Source organism: Lacerta agilis, chromosome 2 (genome assembly GCF_009819535.1).
Source record: "Lacerta agilis isolate rLacAgi1 chromosome 2, rLacAgi1.pri, whole genome shotgun sequence".
In the NCBI taxonomy this organism is placed as follows: domain Eukaryota; kingdom Metazoa; phylum Chordata; class Lepidosauria; order Squamata; family Lacertidae; genus Lacerta; species Lacerta agilis.
In genome coordinates, this window is record NC_046313.1 from 117,153,525 (window position 1) to 117,170,050 (window position 16,526).

The 16,526-nt window shown below is 45.9% G+C and overlaps 1 protein-coding gene across 1 annotated transcript in view; it reads right to left on the minus strand.

Moving 5' to 3' along the window:
* Positions 1–16,526, minus strand: part of LOC117042572 (alpha-2-macroglobulin-like) — a 100,450-nt gene that overhangs the window by 74,949 nt on the left and 8,975 nt on the right. Inside the window, exons 5-12 of the mRNA XM_033142111.1 lie at positions 14,850–14,870; positions 12,550–12,718; positions 11,582–11,666; positions 9,816–9,954; positions 7,642–7,756; positions 4,244–4,353; positions 2,533–2,694; positions 1,642–1,894 (exon numbers count right to left, since the gene is read on the minus strand). Coding sequence (XP_032998002.1) covers positions 1,642–1,894; positions 2,533–2,694; positions 4,244–4,353; positions 7,642–7,756; positions 9,816–9,954; positions 11,582–11,666; positions 12,550–12,718; positions 14,850–14,870 — 1,054 coding nt within the window. The remainder of the gene's footprint in view (positions 1–1,641; positions 1,895–2,532; positions 2,695–4,243; positions 4,354–7,641; positions 7,757–9,815; positions 9,955–11,581; positions 11,667–12,549; positions 12,719–14,849; positions 14,871–16,526) is intronic.

The window sequence follows — 16,526 nt, forward strand, 5'->3', positions numbered from 1 at the left end:
TAGCATGCACAATAAAAGCCTCAAAACAAAGGTCGGAGTTTTGCCTGGTTACTCGTGAGCAACCACCCCACGGACCTTCCATTATCCTTTTTGGAGATGTGGGTAAGCGAGGGAATGTTCTGCCCCTCCTTCCTGCCCTCACAAGCTCCATTGCCTGATTCTGCTTTGCTTAAAATGCTGCCCTTCTTCCAATTATGACATCCCCAATAAAGTTAGAATATTTTTTATGTATGCCACAACAGCTGCTAGGATTCTAATAGCTAAAAACTGGAAAACTGAAGAATTACCAACAGTGGAAGATTGGCAGATGAAGATGATTGAATACATGGAACTCGCAGAACTGACCGCGAAACTCCGAGACCAGAGGGAAGAAACGGTGCAAGAGGATTGGAAGAAATTTAAAGACTATTTGAAACAACGTGAAAAGATAGACATTTGAAATTGAAATCAGAGGATATTTAAGGCGACAGTAATGAGAAGTTAGGTTAAAATAGGATATAAGAAGTTAGAATGGTGTTATGTTCATTTTTATTAGGAATAAGATTATAGGTATATGATGATTATGATATATAAAGATTAAGATTAGTTGAGAAAGAAGAATTTACAATGTTATAAAGTTACTATAGTTAATTAGAAATGTACGCAGAAGAGAGGACGTGAGGAGGTCCCAAAACAATGTTAGGAATAAGATAAGAATAGGTGATTAAGTGTTTATTTGTTATGTTTTTTGTGTTTTTGTAGTTTTGTAGTTTTGTTGTAGTGTTTTTGTTTATTTTGTATTTTGTATTTGACATTTGTTATCTTTTTAAAAAACCAATAAATTCTTTTTAAAAAAAAATGCTGCCCTACTTTTGTGAGGCTAGACAATTTCTCCCTTTTGGCCAGCAGCATCGTTTACCCTTAGTGGCAGGAGCCTGACCCTTCCAATGGGAGAGGCCAGGGACCATAATAAGCCCCTGGACCTTGGTCCTTCCTTGGTTCACACACATCTGTGCCTAAAAGTACATGAAAGAGCACCTTCCCCATTATCATCCATCTCGAGCCCTACTTATTAGCAGGAGAGGCCCTCCTGGTGGTATCGAACACTGAGGGTTGTCTGTTTGTTGGTGACCCATGACGGGGCCCTCTCTGTGGTGGCTCCCCGATGATGGAATGCCCTCCTAGGGAGGTGTATCAGTCTCCTTCATTAGTAACTTATAGGCAGTGCTTTTTTTTCTTAAAAAAACATTAATGTTTAGGGGTACTCTCATTTTGGCTGCTCCCCCTTGCCCCCTCCCTCCCTCCAACCCCTGGATGAGGGACTCGAGGCAGCAGCAGTGGCGCGCCATTGAGAGGATGGGAAGGCCCCCCGGCAGCGGCAGGGTTGGCTCTATCCTGGCAAGAGGAGGAGGAGGAGGTGCCTCCACTGCGGCCGCCCCAGACTCCCCTCCCCGGGCACCAGCAGGGAGAATGACGGAGCTCCAGTCTGTGTAATAATTTGTAATAATAATAATAATAATAATTTGTTTGTTTGTTTGTTTATACATTTCCCCAGCCACTGTGGGCAACTTCCAATAGAATATTAAAAATAGGATAAAACATCAAACATTAAAAATTTCCCTAAACCGGGCAGCCACTGAGAAGGCCCACTCCCAAGTCCCTACCAAAGAAAGGCCACTCTGTCCAGGCTTACCAAATAGTAAAAGACCACCTCCGGCTCTTTTACGACAGTTGAATTCAGAATATAATGGACCCGGAGCGTCTGAGTCTGACCACAGCTTAAGGGCCCAGGAACACGCTCAATGTGGACGTAGCTTTGGCTTGGTGAATAAAAATGCCAGGCTGAATGAAATGCACTCCGGTGATAGGAATTGATAAAGTGCCGTTCACATGCAGAGTTTGGTTTACAAGTTGCCTGGCAAACAGAAAGAAAGAGGAAAATGGCAGGTGCTCAGGGACTGGAGAAAACAAATCCTTGTTGTTCCTGTATTAGGGAATCATCGGTGCCTTGGTGAGTATGATATCAACTTTGTGATATTACACCAGTTCGAGACTCATCTCAGACCTATTTGCATGCCCAGCAACCAACACACACCTTTAGGAGAAAATAAGAGTCAAAAGTATCAACCCAACAGCCATTTCTGCTATCACTTACACAGTCCCAGCCCTTGGGGGTATTTTTCTAGTCCCAATACATTTCCTGGAGGCGTATTCTGGGTTCAGAAATGGAAAGAGCAAGAATGAAATTAACGGGAAATGGCAAATCCAGAAAAGGTGATGAAGGAGAAAGAGAAAAGAGAAAAGCAGGAATAGCCACAGGAAACTGAAACTCAAAGCATTTTTTAAAAAATCCAACCTCCAATTGATATTGGAGAGGTTAGATGGCCGTCTGTCATGGATGCTTTAGCTGAGATTCCTGCATTGCAGGGGGTTGAACTAGATGACCCTTGGGACCCTTCCAACTTTAAGACATGATTCTATGATATTCCCATGTTTCGTGCTTGCAGAGTATAAATCTGCCTTATTAAGTTCTCAATCCCCTTGAACGCTCACCTCGATCTGGAGTTGAGAACCTGTGAAGTTATCAGTGTCTATGGAAAACTGGGCTCGTCCCTGGTCATCAGTTATGTAGTCGGTGGTGGTTCCAGTTTGATATTCACTAATCTGAATTGTTTCATTGGCAATTGGCACTTTGGCAGCATCCATAAGCTTCACCTAGCAGGGCAAAAGCAATACGTATAGCAGTTTGGTATAATAATAATAATAATAATAATAATAATAATAATAATAATAATAATTTTATTTATACCCCACCCTCCCTGGCCAGGGCCGGGCTCAGGGCAGCTAATACAAAATATGAATTACAATAAAACGTAATAGAAAAATAGAAAATCCTCATTTTAGTAGTAAGCCCATATGAATTGGGAGGGAGATCAGTGGCGGAGCTAGTTGCTCCGGCACCCAGAATGGTGTGAACCTGGGGGGGCGGGGCTAGCTGCCCGCAAGGGTGAGGCGAACGTCCCAAGGGGTGGGGCAAGCATCCCAGGGGGCGAGGTGAGCGTCCCAGGGGTGCGCCAGCTGCGACGAGCATCCCAGGTGTGCTGTGCTGCCGCCCGCGCTGAGCGTCCCGGGGAGTGTGCCACCTGGGGGCGCACTGCCCACGGCAAGCACCCCGGGGGGGGGGCTGCACAGCAATGTCACACACACCCCTCGGGAATGACACCCGGGGTGGGCTGCACCCACCGCACCCTCCTTGCTCCGCCTCTGAGGGAGATGACTATCTGTAGGGGCAGTTCCATGGGCGTACCCAGCAAGGGGCAGGGGGGGCAGCTGCCCCCCTCCGAAGCAAAAAGAAATCAAATGGTTATAAAGTGATGAAACGAAACAAAATTAGGTAGGGCGATGGCGAATAATCAGTTGTTTACCACACTGAAATGGTCACCTAGCGACTGGTAGAGGAATCAATGTCAGCCAGCCAGTGGGATTCAAGGGAGGGAGAGTCCTCTAGCGGGCTCTAGCAGAGAGAAGAGGGAATCTTCTAGAGGGGTCTAGTGAGTTCCACATCACTATATAAACTGAGGCGCCCGCCGCTAGTTCATCAGTATTTTAAGTGCTTTCCCGTCCACCACGGCTACTGTTGAACGATCTTTCGGTACCCTTCGAAGGGTAAAGACCTGGCTCAGAAGTACAATGGGAGAGGACAGACTGACTGGGTTGTGTTTGATGAGCGTCCATCGGAAATTCTTCAAGGAAAAGCAGGACTGGATTGAAACGGAAGTTTGAACAAGTTTTCTTCAAACCCAAGAAAAATGATATTAGTATAAGACATGTAACTAGAATAAAAATTAAAAAAAAAAATTCAAGCAAATAATTGTAATAACTACTGTAATAAAGCACTGCTATAAATATATATAATTTTCTTAAAACGTTGGTTTCATTCGCCTTTTCCGTGCTGAAATGTCACAACCTGAATGACCATGGCTTGCCCCCTGCCGCCCCACTTTTGATCCTGGGTACGCCCCTGGGCAGTTCCATAAGTCCAGGTGGGTGCGGATGCAGATGAAGGTTGAGGACACACAAATAGCATCAGGATTCCAGAGGTGGCATCTCAGGGGTCAGGACTGGAGATGAGGGGTGGGGGCTGAATTGCTAACCACCCTGGCCCACCCTCCTGTTCCAGTGCGTACGGGGAACATTTGTCTTTAAAACAAACATTCAGCTGTGGGGTCGTGCACAGTGGGGATCTCTCAGCCTGCTGCCTTACCTGCCCAGTAAAGGGGATCCCAGACTTGTAGTGAGAGTCCACCTTCTCAAAGGTGATTGTGCTGAAAGTCCTAATGATCCTGATGGAAGCCTCGCCTGTCAATTCCACCCCTGCCAAATAGTCAAAGAGAGGTAGGTACATATAAGCACACATGATGGGACTGCTCAAAGGTGGCGGAATTGTGGAATAATGCATTTGCTGAGTTCTCTTTGGTAAACAAAGAAAGAAAGAAAGAAAGAAAGAAAGAAAGAAAGAAAGAAAGAAAGAAAGAAAGAAAGAAAGAAAAACTGTTACTCTATCTTTCCACCTGGCAATTTTGAACCAATATGGAAACAGAATGGGAAATGAAAAGTAAATAACTTATTTCTCATCTCTTAAGAGCAGCTCAGGGCTGTATTGCCCAATCCTAGAATATCCTTAATCTTAATATTTTGGATTGCTGGCATTCAGGGGTTTCACAAATTGCCCTTCTTGAAAAAGTACCCAAATGGCAGAACTTGAATGAATAATTTCTTTCTGAATTTCTTTTCAACATGTGGCATGATTTTCTAATGCAAAATATTGAGGCACATGGTCAGTGGCGTTTGCATGTGCAAATGTCTGGTCTATATGGAACCTTTATTCTCAATAATGATGGAACTCACAGGTGGAGAATACTTTTTTTTAATCAATCTTTATTGTTTGTAAAGGGTATCCGTATATGAGATTAAACTTTGTTATCTGTCAGGGAACTGTCCCCGACTCAGTGCAGGGCGGTGGAAGGGCTCTCGGGATGCTACAGAGAGCCCCGGCCCCACCTGACCAGCAGACCTCCTCTTCCAGCAGAGGCAGCAGCGATGTCTCCAGTGGGGAGGGGCAGGCAGCACCGGGTCTGGAGAGCAGAGGCTCTGGGGATGTTGGAGAGACCCCGCACCTCCCTTGCTCAGTGGGCGGGCAGGGAGACACGCCACTTCCGGCGCCCCAAGTGCGCAGGGGAATGAAACGCCGGGAGGGGAGGCAGAGATATGGAATACCGAAACTCTTATGTTGGGGTCACAGCCGGAAGGGGCCACTCCCAGATTCTGCGAGTGACTGATACAGACATGAACTTGTAGCTCTGCACTGTAAATAGCATGCACAATAAAAGCCTCAAAACAAAGGTCGGAGTTTTGCCTGGTTACTCGTGAGCAACCACCCCACGGACCTTCCATTATCCTTTTTGGAGATGTGGGTAAGCGAGGGAATGTTCTGCCCCTCCTTCCTGCCCTCACAAGCTCCATTGCCTGATTCTGCTTTGCTTAAAATGCTGCCCTTCTTCCAATTATGACATCCCCAATAAAGTTAGAATATTTTTTATGTATGCCACAACAGCTGCTAGGATTCTAATAGCTAAAAACTGGAAAACTGAAGAATTACCAACAGTGGAAGATTGGCAGATGAAGATGATTGAATACATGGAACTCGCAGAACTGACCGCGAAACTCCGAGACCAGAGGGAAGAAACGGTGCAAGAGGATTGGAAGAAATTTAAAGACTATTTGAAACAACGTGAAAAGATAGACATTTGAAATTGAAATCAGAGGATATTTAAGGCGACAGTAATGAGAAGTTAGGTTAAAATAGGATATAAGAAGTTAGAATGGTGTTATGTTCATTTTTATTAGGAATAAGATTATAGGTATATGATGATTATGATATATAAAGATTAAGATTAGTTGAGAAAGAAGAATTTACAATGTTATAAAGTTACTATAGTTAATTAGAAATGTACGCAGAAGAGAGGACGTGAGGAGGTCCCAAAACAATGTTAGGAATAAGATAAGAATAGGTGATTAAGTGTTTATTTGTTATGTTTTTTGTGTTTTTGTAGTTTTGTAGTTTTGTTGTAGTGTTTTTGTTTATTTTGTATTTTGTATTTGACATTTGTTATCTTTTTAAAAAACCAATAAATTCTTTTTAAAAAAAAATGCTGCCCTACTTTTGTGAGGCTAGACAATTTCTCCCTTTTGGCCAGCAGCATCGTTTACCCTTAGTGGCAGGAGCCTGACCCTTCCAATGGGAGAGGCCAGGGACCATAATAAGCCCCTGGACCTTGGTCCTTCCTTGGTTCACACACATCTGTGCCTAAAAGTACATGAAAGAGCACCTTCCCCATTATCATCCATCTCGAGCCCTACTTATTAGCAGGAGAGGCCCTCCTGGTGGTATCGAACACTGAGGGTTGTCTGTTTGTTGGTGACCCATGACGGGGCCCTCTCTGTGGTGGCTCCCCGATGATGGAATGCCCTCCTAGGGAGGTGTATCAGTCTCCTTCATTAGTAACTTATAGGCAGTGCTTTTTTTTCTTAAAAAAACATTAATGTTTAGGGGTACTCTCATTTTGGCTGCTCCCCCTTGCCCCCTCCCTCCCTCCAACCCCTGGATGAGGGACTCGAGGCAGCAGCAGTGGCGCGCCATTGAGAGGATGGGAAGGCCCCCCGGCAGCGGCAGGGTTGGCTCTATCCTGGCAAGAGGAGGAGGAGGAGGTGCCTCCACTGCGGCCGCCCCAGACTCCCCTCCCCGGGCACCAGCAGGGAGAATGACGGAGCTCCAGTCTGTGCTGCTACTGCAGAGACAGCTGGCATGTCTGTCGGTCAGTCAGGGCAACACAAAATGTTTAGGGGCACGCGCCCCCTTGCACCCCCCCCAAAAGCACTACTTATAGGAGACATTGCAAAACCAACCCTGTTTTTCCTAAGCATTTGATGGCTGAAAGAAATGCCCCTGAAATTGTTATGTTTTGAGAGCTTGTGATTGCTTTTAGGAGCTTTGAAATATTTCCAGAAGGTTAGTTTTTTTCTTAGATATTACAGCTGAATGATTTTAAAACTGACATGCTGGGCTCCTTTGGAGGACTGGCAGGAGGTAAAAAATGAAATGTTCGTTTGTTACTAATCTTAAATCTCAGAAAGTTCTTCACCGATTGCTTTGAAATTTTGACACAACATTGCCTTGGAATCCTGGAGTGTTTTTATATACAAATATTATATAGGTGTCACACCTGAGACAGGTAAAATCGTGGTTTTTGCAAAAACAGTGCCATCTGCTGGACATACTGTTGGACGCAAAAGCAACAAGCGCTATAGAAGATCTAGGAGAGGGAGGGAGGGCTCTGCCAATAGGCTATCGCCGGGCGACAACGAAAAAGGCAAAGGGGATGTGACAGGGGAGTCTGTTCAACTGGAGAAGCTGTGGGGAGGCAGGCGAAAACAGGGTCTCCTTCCAATATGGGGAGGGAGAGATAGAGAGGGGGGAGGGAAAGGGCCCCTCCCAGGAACCCCCCACTCTGAATCCGCCAGGGAAGCAGGGCTGCATCCACTTAACCAGTCTGAGCCACAGCAACGCATGGCCGGGTACAGCTAGTTTTATAAATAAAATACCTGTGCCTTCCTCTGCGATCGTGCCTTCCACCTTGAGGCTCATCTCAAATCGATCCGGATTCAGATGAAAACCCTTCATTTTCACCACCTGAGAGAGGCAGCCTTGCCCATTTGCCTGCACCGGAAGACAGAGAGTTGTAGCAGCTACCAATGAGAATTGCTTCATTACAGAAAACAAGGTGTTCACGGTCATAGAATCATAGAATCCTAGTGTTGGAAGAGACCACAAGGGCCATCCAGTCCAACCCCATGCCAAGCAGGAAACCCCATCAAAGCATTCCTGACAGATGGCTGTCAAGCCTCCGTTTAAGACCTCCAAAGAAGGAGACTCCACCACACTCCTTGGAAGCTCTTACTGTCAGGAAGTTCTTCCTAATGTTTAGGTGGAATCTTCTTTCTTGTAGTTTGAATCCATTGCTCCGTGTCCACTTCTCTGGAGCAGCAGAAAACAACCTTTCTCCCTCCTCTAGATGACATCCTTTTATATATTTGAACATGGCTATCATATCACTGGATGAATCCCAAACCGGAATTAAGATTGCCGGAAAAAATATCAACAACCTCAGATATGCTGATGATACTACATTGATGGCAGAAAGTGAGGAGGAATTAAAGAACCTTTTAATGAGGGTGAAAGAGGAGAGCGCAAAATATGGTCTGAAGCTCAACATCAAAAAAACGAAGATCATGGCCACTGGTCCCATCACCTGCTGGCAAATAGAAGGGGAAGAGATGGAGGCAGTGAGAGATTTCACTTTCTTGGGTTCCATGATCACTGCAGATGGTGACAGCAGTCACGAAATTAGAAGACGCCTGCATCTTGGAGAAAAGCAATGACAAACCTAGACAGCATCTTAAAAAGCAAAGACATCACCTTGCCGACAGAGGTCCGTATAGTTAAAGCTATGGTTTTCCCAGTAGTAATGTACGGAGGTGAGAGCTGGACCATCAAGAAGGCTGATCGCCGAAGAATTGATGCTTTTGAATTATGGTGCTGGAGGAGACTCTTGAGAGTCCCATGGACTGCAAGAAGATCAAACCTATGCATTCTCAAAGAAATCAGCCCTGAGTGCTCACTAGAAGGACAGAGCCTGAAGTTGAGGCTCCAGTACTTTGGCCACCTCATGAGAAGAGAAGACTCCCTAGAAAAGACCCTGATGTTGGGAAAGATGGAGGGCACAAGGAGAAGGGGACGACAGAGGATGAGATGGTTGGACAGTGTTCTCGAAGCTACTAACATGAGTTTGGCCAAACTACGAGAGGCAGTGAAGGATAGGCGTGCCTAGCGTGCTCTGGTCCATGGGGTCACGAAGAGTCGGACACGACTGAACGACTGAACAACAACAATCATATCACCCCTTAACCTTCTCTTCTCCAGGCTAAACATACCTAGTTCCCTAAGCCATTCCTCATAAGGCATCGTTTCCACACCTTTGACCATTTTGGTTGCCCTCCTCTGGACATGTTCCAGCTTGTCAGTATCCTTCTTGAACTGAGGTGCCCAGAACTGGACACAGTATTCCAGGTGAGGTCTGACCAGAGCGGAATACAGTGGTACTATTACTTCCCTTGATCTAGATGCTATACTCCTATTGCTGCAGCCCAGAATTGCATTGGCTTTTTTAGCTGCTGCATCACACTGTTGACTCATGTCAAGTTTATGGTCTACCAAGACTCCTAGATCCTTTTCACATGTACTGCTCTCAAGCCAGGTGTCACCCATCCTGTATTTGTGCCTTTCATTTTTTTTGCCCAAGTGTAGTACTTTACATTTCTCCCTGTTAAAATTCATCTTGTTTGCTTTGTCCCAGTTCTCTAATCTGTTAAGGTCATTTTGAAGTGTGATCCTGTCCTCTGGCGTATTAGCCACCCCTCCCAATTTGGTGTCATCTGCAAACTTGATCAGGATGCCCTCAAGCCGGTCGGGTTCACACAATAGCCACTGATCTAGGCACACTCATTCATTTATATCTGTCCGTTTATACAAGGCTGGCAATATTTCAAGAGGTAAAAGTCTGGACATTTGTTGAGCTTTCCTTGGGCGATCGCCAAAAAAGTTGACGACCACTCACTCTCCCCCCAGCTCTCTGCCATTACCAAGCAGCCCACGTCATCCCCCACAACTCCCCAACAGTGTTTTATACTTCATTTTCAGCTTCCACTTTGGGTCTCACCTCTCCACTGAACTCTCCACATATTCCTTGTGACGCTGCTCCGTGACACCTCTCTCTATACAAACGGGTAAACTCTGCATTATATTTCTGGCAAACACGGATCTTCACCTGCCCAGCGACAGGCTTCCCATACGTGTACCTGTAGTCAGGAAACAGCCACAGCATCGATTGAAAGATGACATGAATATACAGTGGTACCTTGGAAGTCAAACGGAATCCGTTCTGGAAGTCCATTCGACTTTCAAAATTTTCGGAAACCAAGGTGCGGCTTCCGATTGGCTGCAGGAAACTCCTGCAGCCAATCGGAAGCTGCAGAAGCCACGTCAGACATTCGGATTCCAAAGAACGTTCGCAAACAGGAACACTCACTTCTGAACCAAGGTACGACTGTATAGGGAATATGAGGGCAGCTTTTGCCACACATACATTTCATAAGGGAGATGATTTCATGGCAACAAAGGAAACTGCATTATAGGTGGTCAAAGTATCGATCCATTTAACCCAGTGTTGTCCATGCCGGAGCAGTACAATTTGTAGCCTTAACTCTAAAAGCTGGAAACCACCATTCCTTCTTCACAAACAGCTACTCCCCAGGGTCTCCCGTAAAGAAAGGTCTTCCCCATCATCTGCTACTACAAAATTCTGTCAAGGTTGTGCTGACTATCATAATAAGGCCAGAAGGAGCCTGGGCTTCACTTTCCCTTTCTATCTCTTTACCTTCTGGTGTGGTGTTCTGTACAAAGTATGCTTAGTGTTAAGTATTATAAGTTATTATAAGTTTAAGTTTAGTCTGCTGCAACTAGATTTCTTATGGACAGTGCCAATCCTGAAGGTATTGGATTTGTGACCATTATGCTCATTTGACTTCAGTAGCAGTAAAGCTCTGCTGGATGAAATACAATTGCCTCTGGTCTATTTTGGGGGAATCCTGCAACATGTTTAAGTTTTCACTCTGCTAACTATACATCAGAGTTCTGCTCTGGATCAATATTGAGTAGAATTGCATAACAGTCCACACCTCCCTTCAAGAGCATTGGCTATTCTTCAACAACATGTTGTTGTGAGCAAGGATTTTTAACTCAGACAAACATGAAAGATCAGAAAAAAGAAAGGATGATTTGTGTTGATAAGGAGATGAGAGTTTTTGTTTGTCTCAAATGAGATTACCTGGCAAAAGCAAGCTCACACCTCTCACCAAGTTTGTATGCATACTTAAGGAACATGTGTTAGTTTATAATTATATTTTGGGAATATTCATGTTGTTATGTAACTGCATTGTTTTATACTTCTGGGATTATAATATTATAAAATAGTTGTGTTCTCTGTTATAAATCAAGCGTTGCTAGAAGTTGTTTCTTTTTGTTTTCTCGTGTATTTCTTAACAATAAAAAGTTGGTGTGGCGCAAGCAAGTTTTTATTCTGAAAGTGTGGCATGCAGTGCTATTTCTTCTAGAAAAAGAGGTGCCAGAACTCTCCATAAACACCTCCTTTGTTCTCTTACGGTGGCAATGGTGCCCACCTGAGAGGTTCCGGAATGGAGTTCAAATGATTTCTGGGTGAAATAAGCCCTGCATAAGTGGCCCAACATTGTGAGGAATTTAGTGCAGCTATGGCAATCATTCCATCGGAGCTAGGATGGGGTGGCCAAGGCTGGTGAAGGGGAGGGGAGGAGAGGAGAGGTTAGCTGGTGCTAGCAACATCACCCAAGTTCTCATTTCCCGTGGTCCCACATCTGAGGGAGAGAAGCCCAGGCTGCTCTCACTTACAGGCCACAGACGTTCACTTCTAGTTCTTCAGCCTGAAATGTTATCTCCTTGGGTGCCTTCACCAAAACTTCGTACTTGGGCAGCACTGGAAGAAGGAAAGGAGCACGGAGATAAAAACAACACAATCAGCCTGAGCATAGAAATGAGGCAAATGTGTGCAGCATTAACACCCCACAACAGAACTTGTTTTCCCATTAGGTTTCCAGGGAAGCCCCCAAACCAGAGGTGCCATCTTCTCAAGATGGGGGGGGGGCCGATGAGACATTCTGACATCAAGCGGGCGATGTCACAAGGAGCCAGGGGGGCAGAGCCAAACACCCTCTGAACATTGAGGGAGTTCACCCCCCTAAAAAAGCAAACCCACACATTTTTTGCAGGGGGGACAAAAGTGCCTCAGTCCCTAGGAGCTGGCGCATATGCCCCGAACTAAGTTTTGGGTACAGCACAGAGCAAGACCTGTTCCTGTCTCCAGCCCCCAGCACCAGCCCTTCTCACACAGGCAACTCTCCCATACCCAGCCACCCATGCGAACCAGGAAGTGACCTCTCCAACAACTCTTCTCAATTTTGCAGCTGCGATCTGGCTGTTAGGCTGTTGAATGTGCATGCATACTCTTTCCATTTCCTCCTGTGTGGCCCCGGGCACTGGCAACTCATGCTACGCCACTGTTTGCAGGGCGGAGGAAAGCCCTGGTGCACTTGCTTCCAGGAGCGGGACCAGTTCACTGAACCTGGCCATAGAGCCAGATATTTTGGGAAGCTGTTCACCATGCATTTGTACGCCTCTCGAGTTATCTAAGAACCCAATTTTGCCTGATCCTTTTGCAGGCTTCTGTCTATGTTTCAATCCAACTGGGCGCAATTTTAAATAAAGATGGCAGGCCAAATCTTTCCAAAGATTTCATCCACTGGTTTCAAAACTGCCCTGATCTGTCCCGGACCAAGCGGTTTCTCTCCTTCCTTCCTCACCGTATTCCTTCACCTCAAAGGAACGTTCCACCTTGTTCCCGGAGGCTTTTTCCACCACCACTTTGTAGGTGCCTTGCGGGGGCTCAGAGGAAAGTGGAAAAGAGAGCTGGACTAGGCCCATTTTCTGCTCCACGTTGGTCCACTGCTGCAAGCGGTACCTCTTGGGGTCCTGGGAGCCACAAGAGAAGAGGGGGTCACGGAAGAAGCTGCTTGTCAGGGAATGGTCTGAAGCAGAGTGGGGGGGACTGCATTTGCAGGCAGATCAGCTTTCCTCAGAAGAGGAGCTGGAGGGGGAAGATTCGCCCACCCCCTTTGTTTCCAGCGGGCTCAGAAGCAGGGAGAAATACAGAGCAGCTTCGGCAGGAATTACCTAGCTACGAGAAAACGACCAGAGAAACAGAAGGGAGGGGACAGATAGCAGAGACGTCATTGGAGAGTGTGGGGGACCCTTTCTCCCCATGAACGAGGAAATCCAAATGTATTAGAGAACAAAGGATGCAGAGAGGAGGAGGAGGAGGAGGAAATTCCTGTTAGCGCCTATTGCGGAAGACAGAAGGGAGAAGATTTAGAGTGGCCAACTGCTCTCCTTGGGGAGGGATGTGGATTTTTGCTTACAACCTGATGCCTGAATAAAAAGGACTATAAAATATAAAGTGCTCATAAGAGTGGTAGTCTCGTAATCTGGCGAACCGGGTTCGCGTCTCCGCTCCCCCACATCAAATCCAAACTACTACTCCTCCTACTCCTCCTCTTCTTCTTCTTCTTCTTCTTGAAGTTACCGAGGAGGGAGGCGAACTCTCCACACATGACCCCACTCAGGTTGAAAGCAGGGACAGGGTCTAAGCTGCAGCTGGCCCAAAGTGGGACAATGTTGAGCCACATCAGTGGTCCAGAAAACCTGTGGCTTCTGCAAAGGCTTCCTGAGCTATTGGTATCTAGACAGATGTTTAAACACTCTTAATGGGGTGGGGGCATTGCTTACCAAGGATGGCAACAGACTGAGGTCTATTTGAGGAGCCATGAAAACAAATTAATTCCCTGAGAGAGGAGAAAGTATGCAGGAAAAGATGCTCTTCTCATGACTTCTAAGCAGTTTGCAAGTATAAAATCAATTCCAAAAGCCACACATAATTTAAAATACACGCTAAAACAGTTCCATCGAAAGCACTAACAATATCCATCATGGTTACACCCCAGAGATTATAGTTCCATGTTTTAGCCTCACAAATCTGTTATGGGGTGTTAATGCATCTGCAGGAAATAGTAGCAGGAAACTATTTGAGGTGGTCTGCAATCTAACGGAACCACCATTGCCATCGGAGCCTGCAGGGGCGTTCTTAGCCTCTTGGCTGCCCGGGGCGGGAAGCCAAGGGGCACCCCTTAGTGCCGCGGCTGCTCGTGCCTGCGTGAGCAGCCGCTGCACAAAGGAGTGCCGGGCGGTGGATTCGGGAGTCTCTGCGGGCTGCAAAGACTCCCGAATCCGCCACCCGGGCTCCATTGACGGAGCGCAAGTCAGGGCAGGGAGAGGGACGGGCCAGCAAGGAGGGGTGTCCCCTTCTCGCTGGCCGCCCCTGCGGCTCCACCCTTGCAGTGCTGAAAATAGCCTAAAAAGAAAAAAAATTAAAAAATTAAAAAACGTTTTAAAAGCCCAGGGGGCGGGGCCGCCCCTGATGTGTCACCCCCAGTAGGGGTGCTGCCCCGGGGGCCCCCACCCCCTCCACCCCCCTTGCTATGCCCCTGGAAGCCTGGTAAGGACCCTAAGATCTCCTGCAATGATTTTGCGAAGTCGCTCATATTCGGAAAGAGGTAGACTCCACCGTGGGAACAGGGCCGGGGCAGGAGAGTGCTAGAGTCCTGCCTAGCCAAGTTGCGTGGGTTCGATTACAATCTGTGACCTCTGAGGATGTTGACAGGCTGCTTGGATGAGTGAAATATATATTTTTAAAAAAGCAGATGATGATGATGATGATCAGGGGAGGCACTGGAGAAGGTCCTAGCCATTTCCCTCATGGGCCAAATAGTCTTTTCAGCCACACTTAATGGTCCCCCCAAAACTGCTGCCTCGGTTTTTTCTTTTGAAGAACCCCACAGAGGGGTTGCAGGAAGGGGTGGACTTAGGCGTATAACACTTGTTAGGGATGGCAAAATTTAAACCCTCGGGAGATGTGAGCAGCTTATGGGGAAGCTATGGAATGAAGCAGCCTCTGAATATTAGGAAAGGTGGTCTGTGTGGGGCAATGTAACAGCCACTCTGGTGTGATGATGAGAGGTGGAGCAGAGGCGGGGAATTAGAAACTTACCTGGATGTAAACCAAAGGAAACTGTGGAGTAAAAAAAAAGGGGGGGGTTCAGAGACAGCAATGAATGGTGCTACCCCTCCCAGCACCACACAAACCTCCTCCCACCTTGATTTGTTCGTTTCCAATATCTCTAAGCTCCTTCACCAGAATGGTCCCAGAGCGGTTTACACAACAGTTAATAATGCACGATACCCAGCTGAAGTCTAACTTATGCACCAAGGGGTTAATGTAAGGTTACCAGATTTTTTTTCAATGAATCCAGGGACACTTTTCAACTTCCTCCTAAATAGATGGATTTTGTCAGGGGACTGAATTGTGAATCCGGGGACTGCCCCCGGGAAACGGGGATGTTTGGTAACCTTGGGTTAATGTCATAGAGTAAACTGTCCTGCCAGGCCTAGCTAAGTCACTTCACTTCACTTTGGGAGGAAGCCTTTCTGTCCTATTGTTTCCTTCAGTCTACCATGTGAATGCCGGCCTGTAAAAAAGTCTGAGCTGGTTTTTAAAAAAAATCAAAGCCATCCTTGTGTTCCTATACAAATAATTTAGGAATTTTCATCACTTTGGAACTAGCCTGTAGTAGTAGTAGTAGTAGTAGTAGTAGTAGTAGTAGTAGTAGTAATTTTATTATTTGTACCCTGCCCATCTGACTGGGTTGCCCCAGCCACTCTGAGCAGCTTCCAATATATATAAAAACACAATAAAACATTGCACATTAAAAGGTAAGTCCTACTGCCTATGTTTTCTGAAAGCTGTATGGAAAAACACATGAACCTGACCTTTGAAGAGTTTGTAAGTAAACCATTTTTAAATTACCAAAAGTGTTGTCTTCTTCTACACTAGGGGGAGTGGAAAACTTTGGAAGGAACTTAGAAGGGCATATTTTAAAGCTCTCACAGCTTATGTTTCCACGCCTTGAATTGTGTTGTGATTTTAAATCTCTGCAGGGGTTCCCTCATCAAAGAGTACTTGCTCTTGGATCTTTGCATCAAGGAATTCTCCTGCTTGTATTCATTTTTCCTTGCCCATCAACAAATAAAACAACTCATCAATAAAAAATAGCATGGTGCTTAGAAGAAACCAAGGCCACAGGTCAAAGCATATACATTCCAGTCAGGTGGGCAAGTCCAGTAGAGAAGGTCTTGCTCTCCCCAACTGGGGAGGAGTAAAATGTTAGAGATTTCAGAGTTGCCTACGTGCAGAAAAGCAGCTGTCTATCTTCAAGCAATCTTCAAGCAATTAGTAGTTGGCAGAAAGCCCAGATCTGCTCTCTCTCAGACCCTTAGCAACGACCTGTGATTGGTCAATGAGTTCCTAAAGAGTCAGCTCTGTGTGAGTGTTAGTGTGGTTAGGTTGGTTAGTGTTGTTAGTGTGTGGAGAAAGTGGTCAGTATAGAGAGAGAGAGACAGAGAGGAAAAGATTTTATGTTTTGTTTCTTTTATTTGTAAAGTCTGTAAATAGTAACTTGTGGATACTAGTTGTTTCAATAAATACTGTATATAGTTATCCAGTGAGTTGCTGAGTTCCTGCATTGTGCTGTCCAGTCAATTACACAACAGCCAAAAGCTTTCAGAAAAGTCTGCGTCTAACTCTGCGGTGTCCAGGAATACGTTATACTCCTGACACTAAATCTTAAGATAAAATGCCCCACTGGTGTATGTTGTTGTTCTAGTCAAG